At 41.5% G+C, this 23,861-nt stretch overlaps 3 protein-coding genes across 6 annotated transcripts; 1 reads left to right on the top strand and 2 right to left on the bottom strand.

Annotated features, from left to right (window-relative positions):
* Positions 1-781: 781 nt before the first annotated feature.
* dpf2l (D4, zinc and double PHD fingers family 2, like) lies at positions 782-8,956 on the bottom strand. Of its 4 annotated transcripts, none has more exons than XM_024283924.2 (11): positions 8,825-8,956; positions 7,837-7,997; positions 7,476-7,583; positions 7,123-7,322; positions 6,814-6,906; positions 6,326-6,410; positions 5,752-5,886; positions 5,007-5,138; positions 4,711-4,823; positions 2,815-2,896; positions 782-2,173 (listed from the first exon to the last, which is right to left on the bottom strand). In XM_024283924.2, the coding sequence occupies exons 1-11, from the start codon at positions 8,854-8,856 to the stop codon at positions 2,088-2,090; spliced, it is 1,227 nt and encodes a 408-aa protein (XP_024139692.1). In that variant the 5' UTR covers positions 8,857-8,956; the 3' UTR covers positions 782-2,087. The 4 variants fall into 4 exon arrangements, with proteins under 4 accessions (XP_024139692.1, XP_024139693.1, XP_024139694.1 ...); XM_024283925.2 differs by having other exon boundaries at positions 7,123-7,319; XM_024283926.2 differs by lacking the exon at positions 5,752-5,886.
* Positions 8,957-10,510: 1,554 nt separating this feature from the next.
* ttc9c (tetratricopeptide repeat domain 9C) lies at positions 10,511-13,778 on the top strand. Its single transcript, XM_024283365.2, has 4 exons — positions 10,511-10,666; positions 11,452-11,797; positions 11,900-12,082; positions 13,250-13,778. Exons 2-4 carry the CDS (start codon positions 11,464-11,466, stop codon positions 13,390-13,392), a joined length of 660 nt encoding a protein of 219 aa, XP_024139133.1. The 5' UTR covers positions 10,511-10,666; positions 11,452-11,463; the 3' UTR covers positions 13,393-13,778.
* Positions 13,779-13,796: 18 nt separating this feature from the next.
* On the bottom strand, positions 13,797-23,650 carry si:ch211-168f7.5. The gene is made up of 4 exons (XM_024283364.2): positions 22,986-23,650; positions 18,251-18,443; positions 17,285-17,503; positions 13,797-16,890 (listed from the first exon to the last, which is right to left on the bottom strand). Exons 1-4 carry the CDS (start codon positions 23,253-23,255, stop codon positions 14,375-14,377), a joined length of 3,198 nt encoding a protein of 1,065 aa, XP_024139132.1. The 5' UTR covers positions 23,256-23,650; the 3' UTR covers positions 13,797-14,374.
* Between the last annotated feature and the right edge of the window lie 211 nt (positions 23,651-23,861).

Genomic DNA, 23,861 nt, shown 5'->3' with positions numbered 1-23,861 from the left:
ATTGATTGTATATCTTGCACACAAACTTGAACATGTCAAACATTTTTTACGTCCATTTTAAATATAATCGTTATTGTGCTTCCATGTCAGCGTCCATAAACTTTTTTAAGGAGAATCTCAGTATACACTGATTAAAAGATGTTGTAGTTGTAAATAAACAGTGTAAAATGCATATTCAGTGTCTTTTTTTTAAACTGAATTTTCATGCATGATCCGTACTGTAAGGCTGTCTTCATTTTACACGACAGTAGGAAGCACTTCCAGAGTAATCGGTCTGAATGAAAACATGCTGAAATCTTTTGACTTGACCGTTCAAAGAATCTGGAGTCATAACTGGTTATTTTGACGACACTGACACTTTCAATGACATAAAAACTTGCTTTTGATGCATAGACTACCCATTTTGAGCTACTGACTTGAATTTTGAGAAAGTGACTCGTTTTTGCAGGTTGTCCATCATGTTTTTGAGTTTGAACTAATTGTTTTGAGAAACGGTTTAGCAATGTTGCAAACTTTAATTCTGTTGTGAGAAATGAACTAAATCGATTGAGAAAAGCTGTAAGTCTGGCCGTGGGCTCTACGTGCAAATCGGAGACGCATTGAGGTCAGGTGACCTGTGTGTGCACCTTCAGCAACGGGGAGGGGGGCGGGGTCGTTCCGAGCCAACAGTCCCACCCACAACCCAGATATGTATTTCTGACGAACAACTACCGCTCTCCAGAAAATATGTCTTAAGAAGTGACCAAGGCTTTTTTGATTGAGCCAAATCAAAAACATCAGACACAATTAAAGGTGATTTTATTTCAGTCAGGCTAAATCGGCATTCATAAAACAATGAAAAAATAAAAAATTAGTACAATAAAGAAAGTCCTTTAACAAAAAACAGAACAAATTACAGTTATAACAAAAATAGAAAAGGTCAATACAGTACAGAGAATGCATCAGGAGCTGTATACTGAAGTATTTGCTATATAACAGACTTTACAAAACTACTAGAAAAAACTCCCAATACGATGAAACATTGAGTAATACAAAATGCTAAAAACACAAAATAAAAGAAAACCAGAAGAAACACTTGTGATGCGAGTTTGTGTGCATTCATCCAGGTGCAATCTGCATGCAAATCAGCCTCCGAGTGACGATGATCAAAGCAGCAACAGCTGTAAACGTGTGGAGTTTCCCATCAAACCGTGATACTGCTCAACATTAATTTAAAAACTCATGTAGTGGGATTAGAGTTAACTGAAAAGAGCTGCACTTGGAATCCCATGGAAATATGGGCTTTTCAAAATAAGACAATTAAAATGTAAAAATAAAATGCATTCAGTTTGAAGCCAAGAGCTTTTAAGTATAGGCTTTGAAAAATTATTGGAATAATTAAAAACATGTTAAATGAAGCTTTTGTGTTACTTTGTGCCTAAAAATGATTTTAAAAAAAAAAAGTGATTAGTGATGCTTTTGATGATCACCGCCCATATTTGAGGGGTGAACAGCTTTGATGTGTCTTAAATGATCTCAGGCCTCATCACTACAAAACATACAGTCAGTTCTATAAAGGATCAGACAACAATACACAGAGATGTCACAACAAAAGCGCACTATTATCCAGAAAACATAACAGTAATACTTTTTGACCATACACGTGGACACGTCTCTTTTGCTGCTTCTGGTGAGTAAAAATAGATCTTTTGGCAGGAAAAACTGTGGTCTCAACAGTCCACGACATGTCAGTGTGAACTTGATAAAATGACCTGCGGCGACCTCTACTCTGGTTTAGGAGCTCCCATAAAATCGCTGGATGGTCACCGCCGCCACTCGGTCTCTAACAGTCCAGAAATTTACTGTTTACACATGATATGTTTGATGTTGGACAGACCAAGGGACGTCACCGACCGCTTATTGGTTTCAAACAAGTGGGTTCTGATCTGAGGTGTTTTGGTTCCAGGTCCCCGCGAGAATTGTGATAAGAAAAGCTTGTTTGTCATCTAGCTCAGCTACATCTAGATGGATCCTGGAGCTCCATGATCTCTGAGAAGGTTTTTGATCGGGGATAGTGGTCCTGTTGGTGCGGGCTTCCATTTAAGGAGTCACTCTGAGACAGAGTTCTGGTTCTGCTGGTATATGGAGGCTTTGTCCTTAAGGAGAGCCAGGCACAGGTGACAGCTCCAGCTCCCTGCAGGGAACACGAGAGTGTTGAGCTTCCATGTGAGAAGTTTGCCATAAGACCAAAGTTACTTTTGACAGAATTGGTGTCTCTTTGAACCCTGAAATTTCGATTCTTCTACATACATGTATATCACATAAAAAGCTATGAAAGTTAAAAGTCGAAAAAAAAAATTCTATCTTAAAACATTTACAAGTTATCTTAATTTGAAGTCAATTTTGAAAAATGTATGACCAAATGTCCAATTTCAAACTTTGTCAAATAATTGGCGCCAATCTGTAGGTTCTGTGGCCATCCCATAATAATGTCAAACACGAAACTATTTTTTTGAGCCCCACAAGAGATTTTGGCCCCATTCATTTTTGATGGTTTTGCCCGCTGTTTTGTGGGGAGACACTGAATTATATCCTTATTAAATTGACTTTGAGGCTCAGCCTTAATCTCCCAGCATGCCGAGCTCACAGGTTTTGAAAAGCAGCACCTGCGCTGCACGGCTCCTGTCCTAAAGGTCACACGTCCTCATCATCGTTTCTGTGAGATCTGTCCTCGAATGATTAGAGGATGAAGCAATAGTTCAGACTAATTAAATGAATGCTGCAACGCCAGTGACCTTTAGAACAACACCACACACACGATTTTCTCCAGCTTACCCTCTGGCGGTTCGGTCATGGGCGGAGTTAAACAGTACATGTGGTATCCTCGGTCACAGTCGTCGCAGAACAGCAGCTGGTCCTGGGAACACACATCAGTTAAAGTCCACTAATGACGTACAGTACCTCATTCAAAAAAAAAAAAAAAGATTTTATCTGCAAAGACGCTGCAAACTGAGCATTTTTGTGGAAAGTCTATGCATAAAGTTTCCTTAGTCCAATTCCCAGAATGCTTTGCACCCTCTACTTGTTTCACTGAAAGCCAATTTAGAAATCTCCCTTTTCCTGGATTGAATAACTCTGCCTGTAATCTCTTATATTACTGCCTCCAGAAGGCGCTACTGCCTTCACCTTTGAGGAAACTGTAGGAATGCTGACATTTAGTGTCTAATGGAAGGGCATTTAAGATAACCCTTGTTTAATGAGAGCAGGGAAAGATTTCATGCTCTTCCTGTTGGGAAGATTCTCCTGAGATCTCATTAATTCAAGTGGAGCACCTCATCCTTCAAGCCTCTTCTTGCACATTGATATATTTTATTTTGATGGGGCTGTGCGACTCCACGCACGCTTATATTAAAAGCTGAGCGTTTTTTTCCCCTCACCTTTAACAGTCAGCCTGTGACAGCTGGAAAGCAACACTTTTTTGTCAGTTGACTGATTCCATTAAAGCAAAGGGAGACGCTATAGATCAGAGGTGTCAAACTCAGTCGCACAAAGGGCCAAAATCCAAAACACACCTTAGGTCGCGAGCCGAACAGGATAAACATTTTTTTGAACTCACAAAAAATACATTTTTAAAACTTCAAAACTGTAACTTTTTAACATAATTATGAACTAGATATATAGCATTACCTGTGATAATGCTAGTTTGAGTGCTGTAAGCTGAATTTGGCCGCTGAAGATGCTAGTGTTGAAGATGCTGAAATTAATAGCTAAAAACGCTGAACCGATAGCTGAAAACGTCAAAGTTGATAACCAACTAAAACATTAGCTAAATGTCAAATCAGGCAAAAAAATGTAAAAAAAAAAAAAAAATCTTAGGATAGCCAAAACAGCTAGCATGTAGCTGAAAAAATGGCTAAGCTTAAAAATAGCCTAAAATGATGGTGAGAAAAAGCGTTAAATTAGCCAAAACAGCTAGCATGTAGCTGAAATATTAGCTTAACTACAAAATAGTCTAAAAAATCGTAGTAAATGCCAAATAGTCCAAAAAGCTAGCAGGATGCCAATTTTTAAAACTTTAAAACAGTTATTTTTTAAACATAATTATGAATAACAAAAAACAGGCAGGAATATTATTCCAGAATAAATCAACTTAAAGCTTAAATAACTTTCAATATTTTACTCTCCATAAAAATATATTTTGTCAAAATTCTACTAGTTAGAAATGAGTGCAACATAACATCAGGCCATTAATAACAAGAAAATAAAATGATCTGGAGGGCCAGATAGAATTACCCGGCGGGCCAGATCCGGCCCAAGAGCGTTGACTTTGACACATGTGCTATAGATGCTTTGGAATTACATTTCACATTATAAACCCTTAAACTCCTGAATATGGATTTGGATTGAATTATCCAGACACATATTATCAGGTTGCTTTCACACAGGACTGATGGTCCAGATCAGAGTTCGGTTTCTGGAAAGTTCCCTCAATTTGGGAGGTTGTGTAAAGTTCCTACACATGTCTTCAAGTTAAATTTAAGATTTTTTAAGACCTTGAAAAAGAAAAATTAAGGCCAATTTCTTTGCCTTGGTGTGGTAAACTTTGGTCTGCCTGAAGATGAGGCCATTTCATTTACTTTGATGCTAGTTTTAGGCAGCACAGCCTCTGTGGCCTGTAACTGATGGTTTAAACAGCACAAAAAGGCAACGCTTAAAACAAAGAAGGCTCACGTCGTTCTCTGAGGTTCCACAGACGTTGCAGCATTTGCACTCAATGCACTGCCAGCGGTAGGTCTTCACTGCCGCCATCATGACTGGTGTGAACTGCAGACACGTTGGGTGACCTTCAAGAGGAAGTTAGGACATGTGAGCATCATTTAACACAACTGCTTCACTCCATATTTTGATGCAACAAACACACTAAAATGATAGTGTTCCATTTATCCTCCTCCTGTTTGAGCTGAACGACACATTCTTCTCAGGATCTGCAGCTAGCCCGACTGACTGAGAACACGGCGAGCTCAAACCTGATCGTCCGCAGTCCGAGCACGACACCAACTCTTCCGATTGGCCGGTCTTTTGGTTGAGGGTGGAGTCTCCCAAACAGAAGTCGCAGTAATCGTTGGGCAGCGCCAGACCGTTGGGACCCTTCTTAGTTGCTGAGGGGAGATGGGAAAAAAAGAAGTACTTTAAAAGTGTTCCTTCACCCCAGCGAGCTGCGTGGGTGTTTAAAAGCCGCTTTAAGACTTTAAGCAAACAAGCAAAACCCGATCGGCAACTTATGTTTAGAATGTCTGATTCTTTAGAGAAAAAAAAAAAGTTAAATTACAAAAAGATTTAAAATTATTTGACTAAACCAGAACACAAAACTCAAAATGACCACGGACTCACGCTCTGAACAAAAGAGCGAGCAACAACGCACACGAATGCAGCTGCAGGTATGACAAGAAAAACAACCCCAGAGCCATGACAGAGTTGGAGATCTTTTTTAAGATGGATGATTAAAAAACGAAAAACAAAAAAATATGGATGATTCAATAAAAAAATGTATTCATAAAAAGCCAGCCGTGCAAATACGTTTCAGTCAAATCCAGAACTCAGGTTTCAAAATTATAAATGTCAAAAATAAAAATAGACAAAAAAATGACAAGAATGAAAAAATATATTTAAAAAAATAGGAGAGAAGGACTTCGCTTGGACAAACACACACATGCTACATGGCATGCAACCACACCTCCCGTCCTTATCTCTCCTCAATAGAGCGTGACTCACTCTTCTGCTCCTCAGGCTGGCGAGGAGTGGGTGGTGCCTCGATCTCCTCGTGGTCCTCGCCCTCCTCCTCTGCCAGGTGAGAGTGTGTATAGTGGTAGCTCAGGCCTGGACGGTTCTTGTAGCGCTTTCCACAGACTGATACACACACACACACCGTCATACAAAAGGGTTATCTCGATGGCAGCCAAGTTTGAATCCCTCCAAAAAAATGAAAAAAATGTTTAAAAATGCCAAGGGGGAGGAGCCAAGGAAGAAAAGCACCATTCAACCCTCCAAAGCCAGCTTTTGATCTCATTTTGGTATGAGGCATTCTGGATGGACACGCTTAGCCCAACACACTGACCTGGAGCCAGCAGAGCACAACAGAGCACACAAGGAGCACCATCTCAGAAAAGAAGACAAAAAAAGGAGGAAAAAAAAAGGCGCCCAGAGCAGAGACTTTTCCCGTGTCTACGTCACGCCACATAATTCCTTCTGGAGTGTTTTAGATCACACCATGCATGGCAAAAGGTTTGTCTCTCAGGAAGGAAAGAAGCCAAAGCGTCTCCCGCTAACAAGAGGTTGTTATACTTACTGTCGCAGGCGTATGGTTTGTCCCTCTCCTCCAGCGCCGCCGCTGCAGCCTCCGTTTTCTTCTTTCCGTTTTTGTCACTTCGACTCTAAACAACACATTTCCCCACACAGACAGCATTACACTTTGTCGATGAAAATAAAGAAGCTTCAAAGTCATGGATTATCAAGCTCATTCACAACTGGATTTTTTTTAGAATTATTTTTTTAATAAAACAACAACAGAAATGAGAAATGTAACATCAACTTATCTGATTTACTCCAAACCAGAAATGTTTCATGCAAACTACTAAACTTGTGATTGAACTGAACGAAACTGGAACTTCACCGCAAAGCAATATAATATTTTGTTAAAAAGTAAGTACAATTATTTAGCCCAAAATTATTTCGAGAAATCTCTTTAAGGAAAATTGATTCATAAATTAATTGAATAATATGAATTTTGAAAGAAAAGTTTTATTCATGGCAGATTTTTTTCAAACCCAGTCCTACCTTGGACTTGCTTTTGCCTCGTCTCTTAGGGGTCTCATCCTCAAAGTCTTCATCATCCAGATCATCCAAGTAGTCTTCAGGGTCAAGAACTCTCTGTGGTAAAACAATTAATCCACTGTATAAAATGAAAAGCATTCTTTCAAATCAATGATGGTGTTTTAAAACGTAATATTCTTTAACCCTTAAACATGCAAGCTTTAACTCCAGTGTTGACATTGGAATTGTTCAACTGTTTATTCAATTAAAGTAATTCATCTTTAACAGAGAAAAGGTTGGTTCATTTTGATGATTTATGCCCTTCAATCTAACCTTACGAATGCGCCCAGAGGAGGTGTGAGTGACTGTTGATGTAGCGGGGGGCTCCACCGTCGCTGTGTCGTCCTCGGGGCCCCGGAGGTCTGACACCCCGCTCCTCCTTTCGAGTGGCTCCCCCTTCAGTAAGGCCTCCAAGCTGCTTCCATCCACAGCTCCCAAGGCGTCTCGCTTCAGCCCCAGCTCCAAATCTGCTGCTTCAACCAACGAAAACGGCGGGCGCGCATTTACAGAACACGGAAACGAGTAAACAAAACATTGTTGTTTCCTAGTCATCGCTTATAACTGACCTGATCCTTATTTTCTAACAGAGCTATATTGACAAATAATTTCTCAACCCTTGGTGGTACCTGCTTTGAGAGGGGGGAAGACCAAGCGTGGGTCTTCGGGGGGGTGAGAACGCCGTTTCTTCCTCCAGCGACGAGCGGGATACGAGTACAGCTGACCGGGAGCAAGGCCTGGGAGAGCACAGTTTTTTATTATCTGTGTCATAAAATATTTTAACACTAAAAAAGAAAAAAAAAGATAAAAGTCTTGACAATATCACTAACATTAACAGGAAGTGGCATTTTTTATAAATAAAAAACTTAGTATCGAGTCCATACAATTTCAAACCTAAATAATAATAATATGGTTATGCCATAGATAAATAAACATGTGTGAAACCACCCCAGAATTGAAAGAGCAGGTCATAACCGTGGCATTTCATACCTGCACTCCTGTGTCTCTTTTCCATCCAGATGTAACAGTTAGACTGGGCTACGCCGGTCTGAGAGTCCAGGAAAGGCATGAGGATGCTGCGCTCAGCACACAGGCGGGCGTTGTAGCTGTGACACTGCTCCATGGCATCTCTGTAATACTGCTCTCCCAGGCTGAAATGAAGAGTTTACACACCCACAGGTTAATAATACAGGAAGAATAAAGGTAAATGGTTAGAAAATGTTTACTTGATGGTATACTAAGTTTTTCTTTCTATATCTGTATTTGTACACCTAAACTATTGAATACATTTTTTAAATATATGATCAATTGCTTTTTAGTGTGTTATCGATTTAATGTAAATAAAAAATAAAAAAACATATTTTGCTTGCTTACTAGACAAACACTTTTTGCAACATAAATATCACAACAACTAACACTGTGTTTTATGATCTTATGAAAAATTCACAAAAAGAAATAATGAAAACAAAGAATGACCAACATAAAACGTCTTTACATCGAGGATTTGTTCAAATATGCTCTTACTTTAAATTCACAGTGTTATTTAGATGAAAAAACGCAACAGAAGCCTGAGTTAAAAGGGATGTCGCAGGGCTGTCAGAACAAAAGGTTAATTGTTAGAAACAAAGCGCCCGCCAGCCTCTCGCTGTATTGACGAATTGAAACCCTTCTTCAATTCATAAATAGCTTCCTTAAGCTAGTTTACAACTATTGAGGAAATAAATCGCCGTAAATACAGCCGATGTGAACAGAATTGGTCCCACGCGCTGACTTTTCAAAAGGCTTATTTTTGATACAGCTAACAAGCTAGCCTTAGCACAAAGATAACGTAATTCTCAGGGGACAATTATTGTATTCGGTTGGTGCGCTTGGAGCTCGTGGAGTTTTTAGCACAACAGTACAAACATATAATCAAACTACAGAAGATCAGAAACCAAGAATAACCCTTAGCTCTATTAGTAAATAAAGGTAAACTTACACTTTCACTACACTGTCGACGGCGGCCGCCATATTTGCTTATTGCGGTTGTGAAAGTACGAGAGCGCCTGCGCACAGAACTAGGTGGCCGGTGCTGCCCCTAGCGGTTAAAAGGGGCACTGCCTGAAGAGAGAACAACAACCACGCGCGTTCCTGTTCTTTTAATGATAGAACAAAACAGATACCAAGCTGTCCATAAATTATCATTTATATATTTGCTATGCACATCATGTGATTAAGTAAAAAAAAATGAGCATTGCAGTTGAAATGAAATTAAAAAAATATAAGCCATTTGACAATAAGACAGCAAGAAAAATATTTAAATTAAATAAGAAATATCTACATAAACAAAACTAAGTATGCATATACATACATTTACATACACACATGCAAATATATGCATCTATAAACTTGCTTTAAATATTACAAAGTTCCCTGATAGTTTTAGATATAATTTATTGTGTGGAGATATGGAGAAACAAGTATTTCACCAAAACCCACCAATTTATATATAAAAAAGATTAGGTACAACTACAAACATGTAAGTGTAGAGTTAGATAAGCTAATTCTTATTTAAAAATCGTGGTACATTAACTGTCCGTCCTGGGAATGGATCTCTCCTTCATGTTGACATCCCTAAGAATTCTTATTTTTTCCCCAAATTTGTTTTTTAGGAGTTTTTCCTCCTCGAGAAGGACGGTCTAAGGGCAGGGATGCCAGGTTAACTTAGTTGATATAGTTTAGCAACAAGCTAATGTTTATATTTTATAACTAACTTTATGTCTTTGTACAGTTACCAGTAAGCCCACTGAGACGACTGCATTGTAATATTGGGCTATAAAACTGAATTGAACTGAATTTAATTTTGTAGCACATTATGATGAATAAATCACTCGAACAGTTACTAATACCTAACAGACCAACGTTCGTGACAGGGAGTGGGTGGCATTAATTATACTGCGTTAGTCATCCAACCATCTATTTCCATACGTATAATGTGTACACATCATCATGACAGTAATGAAAATTAAAGAAATGTATAAGAAATTCCCATTTAAGGCAGAAAAACTGGCTGTAAAATCTAAAAAGCATATTATAGTTCTGAGCAATAAATGCTCAAAGCATGGATGTTAAAAGTTTAAATCTTTTAATATTTTTTCCTGATGATTAAATAAAAACAAACCCCCAAAAAGGACAAAAGTTCTTACAAACTGGTTGATGAAGAGTATTTGTGGAGTGTTTATAAGTTGCTCTGAGATATTAGAAATCATTGGTAGTTTGGTAGTGGTAGTGTCACTTTTCCTTTACAAAGCATTGATTTGCCATCTACCTCTGAGATTTAAAAAAGAAAGAAAGAAAGAAAGAAAAACCTGCATATAGACATATTGACAAATAAATAAATAAATAAATATTATATAATATATTATATTTATTTAAGTATTTGGCCAGATAGAAATAAATACCTTTTTTTCCAATTTTATTTGTCAATGATATAATGTACTTCTTGATAGAATGTACAAGTGTTCCAACAGAAAAAAATAACTAGGAAAGTACATAAATATATATAAGTAAAAAGTATGGTGCAGCAAAAAAAAAAGCATTTTATTTTTTTATTTTGTTTCACATAGCTACTTAATAAATATAATCAATTCTGCCACACCTTCATGTTAAACGCCACAACAATAAAATCATACAGCAGAGGGAAGCACGCGCTGATCTGTGGTGTCTGCAGCACAAAAATAAAAGAAGAAGAAGACGGAACCGTGGGTTAGCATGCTAGCAGCGCGGACAGAGAACTAGAAAGCAGTCAACTTTTGGTTCATGTTTACCCCCCTAACATAAGGTCAGACACTCAACTTTATTTTATTTGAATCAGACTGTTATCGTAAAGGTATACTGCTGTTCAAAAATATAAAAACTAGTTTAAAGACGATGGTTGCTTAGCAACACTGCTAGTTGGGCTAGCTTTACTTTAAATGAGTGGAGGAGAAAGCAAAACAAAACTGGCAAGTTAGTTCCAACAACATTTATTATTCTTAAGGAAAGAATGATCTGACATTTTTCTCTCAGAGTATTTATTAAATGTATTGTTATTTATTTATTTTTTTAATTAAACCAGTCTGGCCTTCAAAAAACTTTATTTAAAAACAATATTGACAACAAATGTGTAGATGTCAAGGGGAAAGAAAAAAAGACTACAAACGTCCAGATCGTAAATACAGGTACAGTACAGGAGCATCATAAAAAATTAAGATGAGCTACAAATGTTTTTTTTTTTCAAAGGACCTTTTCAAAAATTACATTTGTTTTAATTTGACGATTTCACCATATTGCATTAATTCATGTTAAAAGTGTTCAAAATTAGATTTTGAGTTTGACTATTTCCTTTTGTGAATATGAAATTCCCCCTAAGATGGACTTTTATTACCAGTTCTGCCTGGGTTGAATAAACAAATCCTCATTATTCTAGTGTCGTTGCTTGTTTATAATATTGTAATGCACAAAGTAAGTCTTGATATAAAAATAAAAACTGCAATTGAAAAGTATTTCTTTTTCTCACTACACACAGTATTATATTCATAATATGTATGTTATTAAACATAATTTTTTTAACTCCCTTCTTAACAGGTGGCTCCAGACATGGAGGCTTCAGCAGCAGGCTGTGGTCTGGACGGGCAGGGGGCGACAGCAGCACAATCCAGAATTCCTGGACTCAGAAGGTCTTCTATTAAGCCAGACTGTGCTTTGCTGGAAGAAGCAGCTCAACTGAAAACAGAAGGGAACGCTTTCTACAAAGAGAAGAACATTCGCTCAGCCATTGGTCGTTACCACCGGGCTCTGCTGATACTCCGAAGCCTGGACTCCGAGGTGATGGCATCCGTTAGGGGGTTTGGACCTGAAAAACCAGCTCTCGCGCCTGAACTGGAGGCTTTATTGAGAAGCATACAAGTGGACTGCTACAACAACTTAGCTGGTAGATCAATGTAATCAGATGGCATCAATAGACTACTCAGATAAAGTTGAAATTCTGGATTTGAAACACTCACCCAAATGTTTGCAAATGTATTTCTTTCAGCCTGTTTGCTGCAAAGACAGAAAGTTGACTACGCCCGTGTGCTGGAGTACAGTCAACGAGTGTTGCACTGGCAACCAGGAAACATCAAAGCGCTGTACAGGGCAGGGGTAGCCACTCTCGAGATGGGAGACGCGCAGGCAGCCAAACAGTACCTCACCCAGGCTTGTAGAGAGCAACCTCATGGTAAGAACAATCATCCACCGAACTTCAGCAACTAACCTTTATTCACAATTCTAAGGAATCCTACAAAGTTAATGATTCTATGAAAAGTTACTATTTTATTGTTTGTTGTTTTTTATATTGATTAAAAAATGTAGATCAAAGCTATAAAACAACAAATGTATATAGCCTGACATTTGAACAAAATAACAAGACGTTTGACTTATTTAAAGCAAATTTGTGTTTAAAAAAGGATCAGTCATCTTTGCATAGAAATAACAGAAGGGTTTGTTTTAAATAAAAGAGAAAATTCCAGTGGGTTATTATGGGATATTTCTTTCCTCTTAACCTTCTGCTTGTGTTAACTGTTACTATGCCTTTTGGTAACAAGTTAGATTTGATCTATGTCTTAAATCAGCTATAAAATACACTAAAACCATTATTTATCAGCCAATGTTTTATCTTGTTTGGCCTCCTTATCCATGAAAATTATTAGTATCAATATTTTTGATCTTTTGCCTATTTACAGCAAACCCCTACATTCTTTTAATTACAAAAATGGCAAAATGTATTAAAAAAATCACATGAATAAAGAAAAGATTACCATCACTGAGGGACATTACAACACAGGTCTTTATTAACTTAAGTAATGTTTTTATTTGGTTAGCAATTGGAACAAAAACAGCGTGTGGGGTCAGTTTTAACCCCTCAGAGAAGGAAGATGCACTTGGATCTATTTGTCTGCAAGTGGATTTATCAGAATGGAGCGAAGTAGGTAGCTTGTGGTTCACAGATTGTAGTTTTTATGTAACAACTACAATGTCAAATTGCATTTTTTGTCTGCTCCTGATTTACCTTTATTTGTTTAAAGAAATGTTCAGGAATACAATTTTAAGCTCAATTTTTGTTATGTCCTCTATTGTGAGAAAAGATGATAAAAACACAAAAAACAGTATTTTTATTTGAGTGGGTCTCTGAGGTGTTTTTCCAATCATCAGTCATCAACTACAAAAAAAGCCTATTTTATTTTATATCGTAATAACTTGAATTGGATTCTGTGACACTGGACAATCACAAATGGGAATTTATTATTTTCAGAATAAATTCTTAAATTCTTGTAATTGCCCTGTGATACTGGTGTAAAAGCCTCCATGAAGGATGCTTCTTTTCACATCTTCATTTCTATCACAGATGCCAACGTGCGCAAGCATCTGCAGAGGGCAGAGGAGAGGCTAAATCGGGAGCTCCAAAAAGAGAAAGCCATGTATCGAGGCATGTTTGCCTCCATCCAGAAGGACAGCAGCGCCGAAGAAGGAATTAACCAAACTAACTGAGCGAATGACAGTTTACAGGGAGAAGAAAACAACTGCTCAGTGTGCCAAACAAACTTTACACCGTCAAGACGAATGATTGATTTGACTCTCACTTTTTTGAGTTTGAATATAAAGATGAATGTTTGCAGAATACCCTACAACAGTCGCTTAGACACTAAATATGCTGAAGCTGAAAATAGAAGTTGAGGATGATTGGTTTCCTAGCAACGTGAAAATGAGCGATAGTCCAGTAATCCATGTCTGTGAAAGCTAAGGAGACTCTTTATATGCAACTCAAACGCCTCCATGACTGCAGCTACCAGCTCAGTGATGTGAATGTTACATTTTTAAGGTAAAATACTTTGGAGTCGTATCGTTTTTCACCAAATAAAAGAAAATAAAATACATTTTTGACACGGAACAAGTTCATTTATCTGCTTTTTTTATTAGTCATCAGCCACAGGAAGCCACAACTTTATCTCATACAATTAATCAGTTTAATATATATTTTAAAATCCTGAGAAAATATTAATTCGAAGAGTATTTGCTTTGTTTTTGGTCATTTTCTGGCCAGTATGATTGTACCAATGAGGCAGTATTGCCGAAGATCAAAGAAGTATCACACTCTCACTATAGATAGCTACAGTCACCAAACAAGTTACAGAGATGCATGCAGAGTGGGAGTTTGCCTGTGCACATTGTACTCATGGAGGGGGTCGACTGTTAAATCAATAATATCCCAGAGTATTTCACATTGTCCTTAGAAAACCTGCAGTAAAAACATGTCAAGAGAGATTCCTACATGTGTCCAACTTCTAAAAATGACTGAGTGAAGATGTGTCGGGAGAGCGAAGGCAGATTTCTTAGATGTGCCTGAGAAGAACTTCCATCATTAGATCTGATCTAAACACATTTTTGTAGTTAATCTGACAGGAAAAAATCAGTTCTGATGGAAGCAGATCAGATATTTGTCGGCTGTGATGGGAATTTCACCACACGGTTGTCACTTCTTGGATGGCTTTCTCTTGAGACTCAAGGACCTCATGGAGCCGAACACTTTCCTGCCCAAGTCTCTCAGGGATCGGGAGCGCTGGAGGGGAATCCGGGGAGGAGGGGAGGGTGAAAAAGATGGGGAGGACAGGGGGGAGAGGGATTGACAGCTGCCCTCGAGGCTCTGAGAGCGGGAGAGGTTGAAGAGACTGGCGGTTGAAGAGAGGCGTTTGTCTTCTCCTTTTGGCCTCAGCAGTCGCACTCCCTCGTCTTTGCGGACCCCCATGCCGCCCTGCCCCAAGTCTAAGGAGGAGACCCAGTGAGCCCGCTTTGTGGCCCCCTCGCCATGGTTACCCGGTACTAGCAAGCCCTGCGACTCGCTCCTGAAAAGAGCCCTTCTGGAAAGCCTGAGACTGGAGCTGCGTCTTTCCCCGTCCTCCTTCCCCCTTTTCCTCAACAACATGGGGGAGTTGTCCACTTTTGGCTTCCTGTCTCCTGAAACCTTCATTCTCCGCTCATCTCTCCTCCAGCTTCCAACTCTGCTCCTCATCACGTTGTAGCCATACTCAGCTCTGTCCATCTCCTCCTTCTCACTCTCGGACTCTTTGCTCCAAAAGCGTCCCTCCAATCCTCTCCAGAGCTTGCCGGGGGACCTTCTGGGCGTTTCAGCGGCCAACCGGGCCTTCTCCTCCTCAGCCCAAACGGAGCTGTAGTCCTCTCTTCTGGCGTAGCTGCTTACAGTGGCGGCTCTGACCAACTTATGGGAGGCATGTTTTCCTCTGTAGAGTCCTTCTCCTTCCATTCTGACCCACCTGCTGCCACTATCGCCGCCGCCTCCACTTTGCCGAAGCGACCCGCCTCTTGGCTGGATACCTTTACGCTCCACAGGGGCATTTCTGGTGTTGCTGTGTGGCAAGGAGCACTGGAAAGGCGAATCGCGTCGGAAAACGGAGAGGGAGGTGGAACCAAGTAGGGACGGCTTGATAGGGCGAGGAGGCGAGTGAGACCTTGGGATGGGGTGGGAAGCAGGCGAGGAACATGTAGAGGATGGGAGTTCTGATGAGGAGGGGCTGTAGTGGCACTGGGGTAAATAATGGGGGGGTGGAAGATGAACAGACTGGTAAGGCAGGATGGGGCTGCTGGAATGGGACAGAGGAGGAGTGAGACTGGCCTGGGACTGCGGGGAGTGGGTGACACTGAGAGACAGCTGGATTGGTCTCTGGGGACTCACTTCAGTGAGTCGGGCATAGTCATGTGGCGGATCTTTCGGTGTTGCCAGGCGAGTTTTACCATGGCTCCTCACCTCACCAGCAGAATCTGTTTGGAAACAGTCGATATCCAGCTCCACGCCTTGCTCCATAAGTCCAACAACTACTGCCCTGGACAGGCCAGAGAGGCGAGAGATCTCCTCAACCATGGAGGAGTCTTCACTCACCTTGATACTAGAACCGCCGTCTGGGATGGAGCTGTTGCGCTGGGACCCCGGGGCGGACGCAGCATTTGCATAAAACACTGACTGTCCCGGATCAAGTTGTTCACAGCTGCTCCAGTCCATAGAGCGACAGAAAGCTGACGATCCAAACCCAGCGCTGGTACCTGAGCTGGACGGGACTTCCAGGGAACTGCGGTGACACAAGCTGCCTGGGCAAGTGGAGATTCTGGATCGAGCTCTGAGTGCAGGGGTGGGTGTGGCGGAGGAAAAGGAGGACGTGGTGGAAGTTGGAGAAATGTTGTCTCTCAGTGCTCCAGAACTTCCCTTTTTGGAACTGTTTGCCACCCCCAGACTGGAATTTAAACCCGGAGTCAAGTTCAAGTTGAGATTGAGATGTAGATTAATGTTCAGATCCTCTCCGGTTGCTGAGGGGAGATTTCCCAGGTTGATAGAGTTCCTTGTAGCTTTCTTTGTCGCATTGCTGAGGCTGACTCTGGCTGAGTTCCCCAGCAGTGACTTGTTGGGGGTGAAGCTTCCCCCCTGCAGGGTGGAGGCTGCACTGTGGCTCTCAAAGGCAGACAGAGACTGAGTGGAGCCGTGGGTCTTAAGAGGGTTACCAAGGCCTCCATGCGTGACTGGACAAGCATTGGCAGCTGAAGTCAGATCAGAGGTGGACGAGGTCACCCCACCGCGGTACTGTCGAACCAGCTGAGAGATGTATTGCTCCAGATGGGTGACGGACGCCTTTGTGGTCGATTGCCCAGCCTCTTCCGGCTCGGCTGCTTCAGTGCTCGACTCCACCTGTTCGTCAGCCTGAGCTCCCTCTGGGGTAGTGGAGGCTGATTGGTCCTGGGAGGTGAAAAGGGGGCTCTGGAGGGCGACGGCATGCAACGGGCTTGGGTAGGAGTACACTTCTTTGGTTCGACGAGACACCAGGTCAGTGCAGTAGCGGGGGTCCAGCTTGGCGCTTGGACAGCAGGATGTGGGTGAAGAAGCAGGGTTGAGGAGCTGGACAATGGAAGAAATCAGGGAGTCACCAAACCCTGAGCAAAAATCCGAGAGAAAGCTCAGACCATCAGCCTCAAGGTCACTGGCAGCTGTCAGAGAGAAGAAAAATCTGTTTCAGAACACAGTCTTCAGTCTTAAGTAGGTATTTTATTGCTTGAGTATTAAGAAGGAATGTCTCATTGCTCCTCTTAACATCAGATCGTGAGGACCCGCTCGTTTTTGTGGGTATGGGAGGGGCTGCTGCTGAGATCACAGGTTTTTAGAGGAATACTCACGAATGCATGAACAGATCAAAATACAGCTTTAAGGTTCTTTATAGTGAAGAATGAACAGTATAATACACTTAAAAGCTAAAAAAAAAGTTGGTTTCTTCATGATGTGGCCCCTTTAAATAATCCACTTCCAAATTACGCTATTGGGAATCTTCTGGAAGCTAAATGTTTTTTTTAATTCATGCATGAAATAAAAGGGCATTTGTTTCACCTGACACTGGAGTCTCTTCAGGTGGTTGGGGGTCCTCCTGGCTGTTGTCAGGAGCAGACTGGTGCAGTGGCATTGCATCCTCTGACCACAGGATGTCAGTGTTGCTGTTGGCCGCCTCCGGAGCCTGCTCCCACAGCTTCAGAGGTTTACCATGGGCCGCCTCGCTGGACACAGAGTAGCTGGAGTCCGACAAAGAGCTGCCACTCACCGAATAGAACCCTTTAGGGAAAAGAAAGGTAAGCCTGAATATAAAAAAGCAACCAGCACGGTTCTTTATGACCACGGTGAATCAGAGGCATCTGAAGGGCTTTAAATAGGCGGTGTGGGGCAAGAATTTATGTCTACGTAAATGAATGGGCAATAAAAAGATGAGGCATCGCCTACCGAAACTCAAACTTCAGTAACAGTCTACTCATTTTGCGAGTTCAGACAAACAAAGTGATAAATTATATGCAACAAGACATGTACTTTGTGCCAGCAGCTGTAGGTTTGTGTGTATTTAACTGTCTGTACTTAAATGTACATTATTATACATTTTTTGTTACAGAAAAGTTAAAGCTCCAAGAGTGAAGCTGAAGTTTCTTCATTAAATCCATCTTAATTCTGTAAATAATCCTGTTTGAGAACATATTAGAGTAGCCCAAATATAAAAATAAATATTTTATTGGACATTTGGACTTGAATTATAAGCTGGAGTAGGGGGTATGTTTTTATGTTCAGAAAAAAAAGAGGAAATATTGAGAATATCACCCATATTAGGCAAGTGTTCATGACAGGAAAGAAAATAAATGAGCCAGGGTCAAGTCATAGAGAGTGCAGGTAAACAGAGGAAAAAGATTAGGGTTAATGTTTAATGAGGAACATCTTTAGGTTAAGCTGCAGTCATATAGGAAGGTGTCACACTGCTGGTGGTTTTTCAAGTCACACACAGGTTATCAGAGCTCGGCCCTTGAGGCGTGTGTTTACCTGAACTAGGTCGAGAGTCGCTGTCCGGGTGGAGCAAACCTGCCGGGTCCGGAGTTGGAGGGGAGAGAAGGTCAGACGGGGCGTCCCAGGACAGGGCTGACCACCGAGAGTTACTGACTTTTACAGAGGAGGGTGGGGCTGTCGCCTCCTCTGGGTCCTCTAAAGAGCTCAGAAAGGGTGACGGGGAGGCAGCCTGAAGGGAAAAATAGAACAAAAATGATTGACAAGTGAGCATCTTCACATAGGCACATCTTCAATTAGGACTTAATGATTCAGTTTTAAAAAATATTTTATTTTTATTTTAAATCCATTATTTGAGGGAGATCTTTCCCACTTAAAAGAACAGTACGATCTTCCCTTTCAAAGATTTTTTAAAGATACTTTCAGGTTAGAAGCTGTATGACAAATCCTCCAGACGAAGAAATCAACCCCAAACTGCTTTATATCACTATTTACAAATTCCAGCTTCAAATTTTACTTTCCAGTCATATTTAAAGTCCCACTCCAATCATCTTTTGATCTATTTAAAAAGTGTTTAAAATGTCTTTAAATTTTAATGACGCAGTTATTAGATGAAATGTTGCTTTATGGGACATAGTTTCTGCAATTTAAAGCTTAATTGTCTTTATATATGTCCTCCATGATGAGAAAAATGCCACAACATGTTAAAAAATACAGTTTTCATTGGAGCTGGTCTTGAAGTGGTTTACAGGTTTTGTTTTATTTCAGATTCTTGGTTTTATTTGCACCATAAAAAAACATGTTTGTGATTTTATTCTTGATAAAAATAGTGAACTTCCTAAATATAAAAGTGATGGTTTGTCACTGTTGCAAGTAAGAAAACTGGCACAAATGTCGTCTTCCACAACTTTGACTTTTTGCAAGATCAGAGACACAAATTTGATAGTAACGATGTGTGTTTGTGTGATCACACACAGGAGAGAGAACAGTCTCACTATCTTCTGGAGTAACTATCACCACATTAGCAAAGTGCCTCCATTCCCCAGATTAGTTATGGTTTAGCAGGGCGACTTCCCCTCCTCCAAATCCCCTTACCCATCCCTCCAGGACAGCAGCCCTGCATTAGTCTGATCAAACCCTGACAACAGAGAGCCTGTGAGCGATGCTGATCAATCCCCCTGCTATTGAGGAAACAATGCAGGTAGTGACTCACTGCTGGGCTGACAGGAGAGGAGGGGGATCCAGAGGAGAATGGGAGAGGACAGATGACGTAACAAAGAGCAGCCGGAGACGGCAGAAGGGAAGAGGGGGATGGAAGGACCAGCAAAGGGGGGAAAGTGGCTGAAATCAGTTCACTTTACCCCCCATGTTGCTCTCAGCCCTGTGAGAACCTGTCCCGTTTCATTTTTATGTTGGTCTACAGTGAGTGGGTGACCAGAGCATGAAGGACAAAAAAAAGAGAAGCAGTGAGTCACATAGTGAAAAGAGGGTGAGCTGGGGAGGGAATGAGCAGTTGCCGGGTGAGAGAGAAGGGCATCTTGAAGGACCTCCACCTCTCCCACGCTCCTCTCGACAAATAATCCCCCCCTCCAACACCCACCAAATTCTACAATATCCTTCAAGCCTGCTGCCTTCTCCTCTCCATAGCTACTGGATCTCCAACTCTCGCTCGGTTCTCCTCCCACACACACTCGCCGAAACGCTCAACTTAGTCTGAACACTCCGTCTGTACCATGAAGTTATGAAATTAGCCGACCGTCTGCACAAACGTGCACTCCACACGTACGTCACCTCACAGAATATACAGGGAGAGCATGATCAGATCATAGAGATGAGGGTACACAGTAATATGATCCCCCCCCCCGAGCGCCGTTAGGAGCAGGAAATGTACGGGTCGATTGGATAACGATGCCGCCGCAGCTGCACAAGCAGAACACCTCCTCTTAATCACTGCATGACGTCACCGCCAGACACATCCAGGAGGTCGGAAGCATTTTTCCACCTCAGCACTGCCTGGCGTTCATTGTTCCACGCATAGCTAATGTGGAACTGAAACGTACCGAGCCCACGCCGCGCATCTCCAGAACTTCAGGATTTGTGGAACAAAGTGTCAACATGACAGACCTTTCCTGGGAGCTCACAGACCTCCAGGCGGAGAACAGGAGGCCCTTTTCTCTCCAAAAGTGAGGGTAATGATGCTGGATGTAAGGGGATGCTTTCCAGGGCTGCTTTAAAGACAAGCAGCCTTCTGTGGAGGCACACACACTCGTTATCTCAACCTTAAGGCTGGTTTGTTAGGTCACTTTATTTCATCTAAACACTCTTTTTGTTTGCTTTAGTTTTCAATTTTACTCAAAACTCACCAAATTATGAAACTTTTCAAGAATCATAATGTTTATTTACTTTAATTTATGGAGTTTCATCTGTGGTTTTCCCATGTAAAGTTGTTTTTTTAGATATTTTAATTGTCGTTGTGATCTTTATTTTGAGGGATTTCTTGGTGTGATTTGGACTCCAGGGCCACCATACTTTTGACTCTTTTTTTAGAATTAAGAAAGCAAAAAAATAGGAGTTTATACATTTGCTCTTTCATCCTAATAAGTATCTGACAGTGAACATGAGCTTCACATAAGCCTGAGATTCAAATGCAATTGAAAACATTTTGTGAAATAACAATGATGCTTTGGAGTTATAAAAAAAAGTGTTAACGTCGATTATTTAACCTTTATCCTCCCTCCCTCACAATTCAAACATTTGAATTCATAACTTTCCTTAAGAGATGATTACAAACGTTTTGGGAGAGAACGTCGTTCCATCTTTTTTCTCTTTTCCTAGTTCTTAACCAGATATGAACTGAGGTTGATGTTTTATTTTTTGTTGTTTCTGAAGGCTGGCGCGGCCGGCTCCACTCCAGCATCGGCTCCCTTCAGAGGTGAGAATGAGCAATGCTCAGCCTCCCCGCAGGACTTCTCCGCACCTCGGGAAGAACCGCTGAGATGTTGGCTTGTGGGCGGCGAGGAAGAGCAGCACATAAGGAGGCGCGTTTCTATGCAGATGCCCTCTCCCAAATTGGACAGTAATTTTTGTCCTTGCACTGATGAAAACGGAGGCGGACTCTGTTTTGTGCTGCAGTCCAAAGAGCTCATATGAATATTATGTAATAGTTTTTATTCTCTGGTCATGAAACTGACATTTTTTGTGGTTGGTTTCCCGTCTAAAGCAGGGGTCTGCGACCTGAGGCTCTTTCATCCATTCATTGTGGCTGTTTGACTTAAAAAAAAAGTTAACGACTTAAATAACTAATGGATTTGTGGTTGGTTGTGGTGGTTGATCATTAGAATAAGTTTAAATTAATCTGATCACATATTCTTATCTTCTGCTGAACAACAGTAGCTGCTGTTCTGAGGCAAAGTTCTTAAAGCATTTAACTGTTTTTAAAACTTGATTTTTCACCAATGTTGTTATAGTAAAAGGGAGATGCACCAAAGTCATAATAATAATAATAATACAAAAATCCATGTTTGACTTTTTTGCATTTTTTTTTATTTAGGTAAATCTGCTGCTGCAGGAGGTTCTTATATGATGCATATTATTTTGAAAGGAACTTGAATTTGCTCCTGTCTAAAGTAAAATGAAATTGTTTTATTTATAAAAAAAATATAACATTGTTGTAATTCAATTGGTTTCACAATTTAAAAAGTATACAATCTATAAATGAATGGTGTAATGGCCACAAAACAAAAACGGTTTGCCACTTTTGCTGGGTTTTGATTCAGTAAGAAACTGGATTGAATTGTTTTTTTAGAGCCAAATGTTGCAGAACTCTAGTCTAAACTATATTGGAATTAAATCATCCTAATTCTGGACATGATCCTTGATTTTTTACCCAAAATAAAATGGTGGATCTTCAGTAAAAGAGATTCATCCATCTGTTTTTAACCCGCTATATGTAGCCTTTCTGGGTTATGGGGTTGCTGGAGCCTGTCCTGGCTAATTTTTTGGGCAAAGGTGGGGTACACCCTGGACAGGATGCCAGTCTGTCACAAACACATACCTCGGGAAAATTTATATTCACAATTACTCCTAAGCCTGTTTTTGGATTGTGGGATTAGATTGTAGGAACATAGACTTCCAGCTGAGGTTCAATCCGGGGACTTCTCACTGTGAGGTAAAAGCGCTATACAGTCAGCCCAGTACAACAAGTATTTTTTTAGCAATAGTCTAAATGTTATTTTAATAGAAGAATTGTAAAAAGCTTTTTTTTGGAAGATGCTCCCACAGTATCATGAAATAAGGGAAAAAAAACATGGAAAACTCTTGTTTTACTTTTGTTTTGATCTTCACCGTTTTAATAATCAACTTAATGAGATGTTTTAAATGACGTCTTCAAATTTGTGCTATCATTTTTAGCTGTTGTTGCAGTAAAGGTGGAGACCTTGATGAAGGTGGTGAAGCTGAAGGGATGCAGAAACTTTCTAACTTGAATGCCTTCACACCTGGCTTCATCTGAACAGTGATGCTCACAGTGGCTCGTTTCCGGTTGATCGATCTAAATGACATTAACTTCGTGTGACCGCAGCTGAATATAATGACCATGGCTCCATGCTTGGATGCGCTTTGGCACCATCTCCACCGGCTCTGTGCGCAGCTCCGCGCCACCAGGCAGGGATCAGATCCGCCTGCAGGCCCGCAGAGGGACGGTCTTGTTGGCCATCAACCCGCATTCATGTTTAATCATGTCGTCATGGAGAGATCCGGGCGCGCGCTCACTGACCTGTTGTCCGGGGGATGCCGCAGATTCCCCCGCGGGGCCATGCTCGGGACTCTGTGGGGTCCCTTCCTCCTCCTCCTCCTCTTCCTCCTCCTCCTCATCCGCGCGCGGCTCCTCTCGGTCTGCCAGCGCGGCGTCCACCATCGCCAGGTGTTTGCACCTGAGCACCTCCAGCTCCAGCACCCCGGCCAGCGTGGCCCTGAGGCGCTCCGCGATGCGCACGCGTTCGGTGCCGGACCAGAGAGAGTTCACGCAGCTGCGGCGGGCGGCCATGGCGCAGCGTCCGGGTCGGATGAGGAGACTAGGGTCCCGCGCCGGGTGGAGCGACGCAGCGGAGAAATCCGTCCATCAGCGCCGCGCAGCTGCAGCGCGCAAAGCGGCGGGTGGAGGAAACCTCAGGACCGCCCGCGATCCTCCATGGTCCGATCCTCAGTCAGCAGTCCGGACTCCCTGTCCTCCAAGCAGCCACACAAAAGCAAGCACGGGCAGAGCAGAGGGCGATAGCGTTACATGTGGGTGCTGAGACCAAAGGGGAGGTGCCACTGCCCGGATGCGCACGCTGATTGGACGGACAAGTTTTTTCGAACGAACGCATGACCATGCCCATCCACCCACCACCTCCACCCCCGACTGTCCAACTTCAATGTGCGGAATACCAGAGGACAAACACCAGACGAGTGACCCCTGCTGCTCTGCCCGCACCACCCCAGCAGACTGTTGGGCCTTTTCTTGTTATAATCTATGCTTTTATTTTGAAAAAGAGGTATGTTGTAGTTTTTAGTCACATATTTAATAAGAGATTTACTGAAGTACAATTTGTTCTAAATTTTCTCCTGGTGTAAATATTTTATACTTTCTTATCTGTTTGCTCATATTTGG

The sequence above is a fragment of the Oryzias melastigma genome, linkage group LG10, assembly GCF_002922805.2.
Source record: "Oryzias melastigma strain HK-1 linkage group LG10, ASM292280v2, whole genome shotgun sequence".
Taxonomy (NCBI): domain Eukaryota; kingdom Metazoa; phylum Chordata; class Actinopteri; order Beloniformes; family Adrianichthyidae; genus Oryzias; species Oryzias melastigma.
The sequence above is the reverse complement of the archived record's forward strand: the minus strand, read 5'-3'. Positions and strand labels throughout refer to the sequence as shown.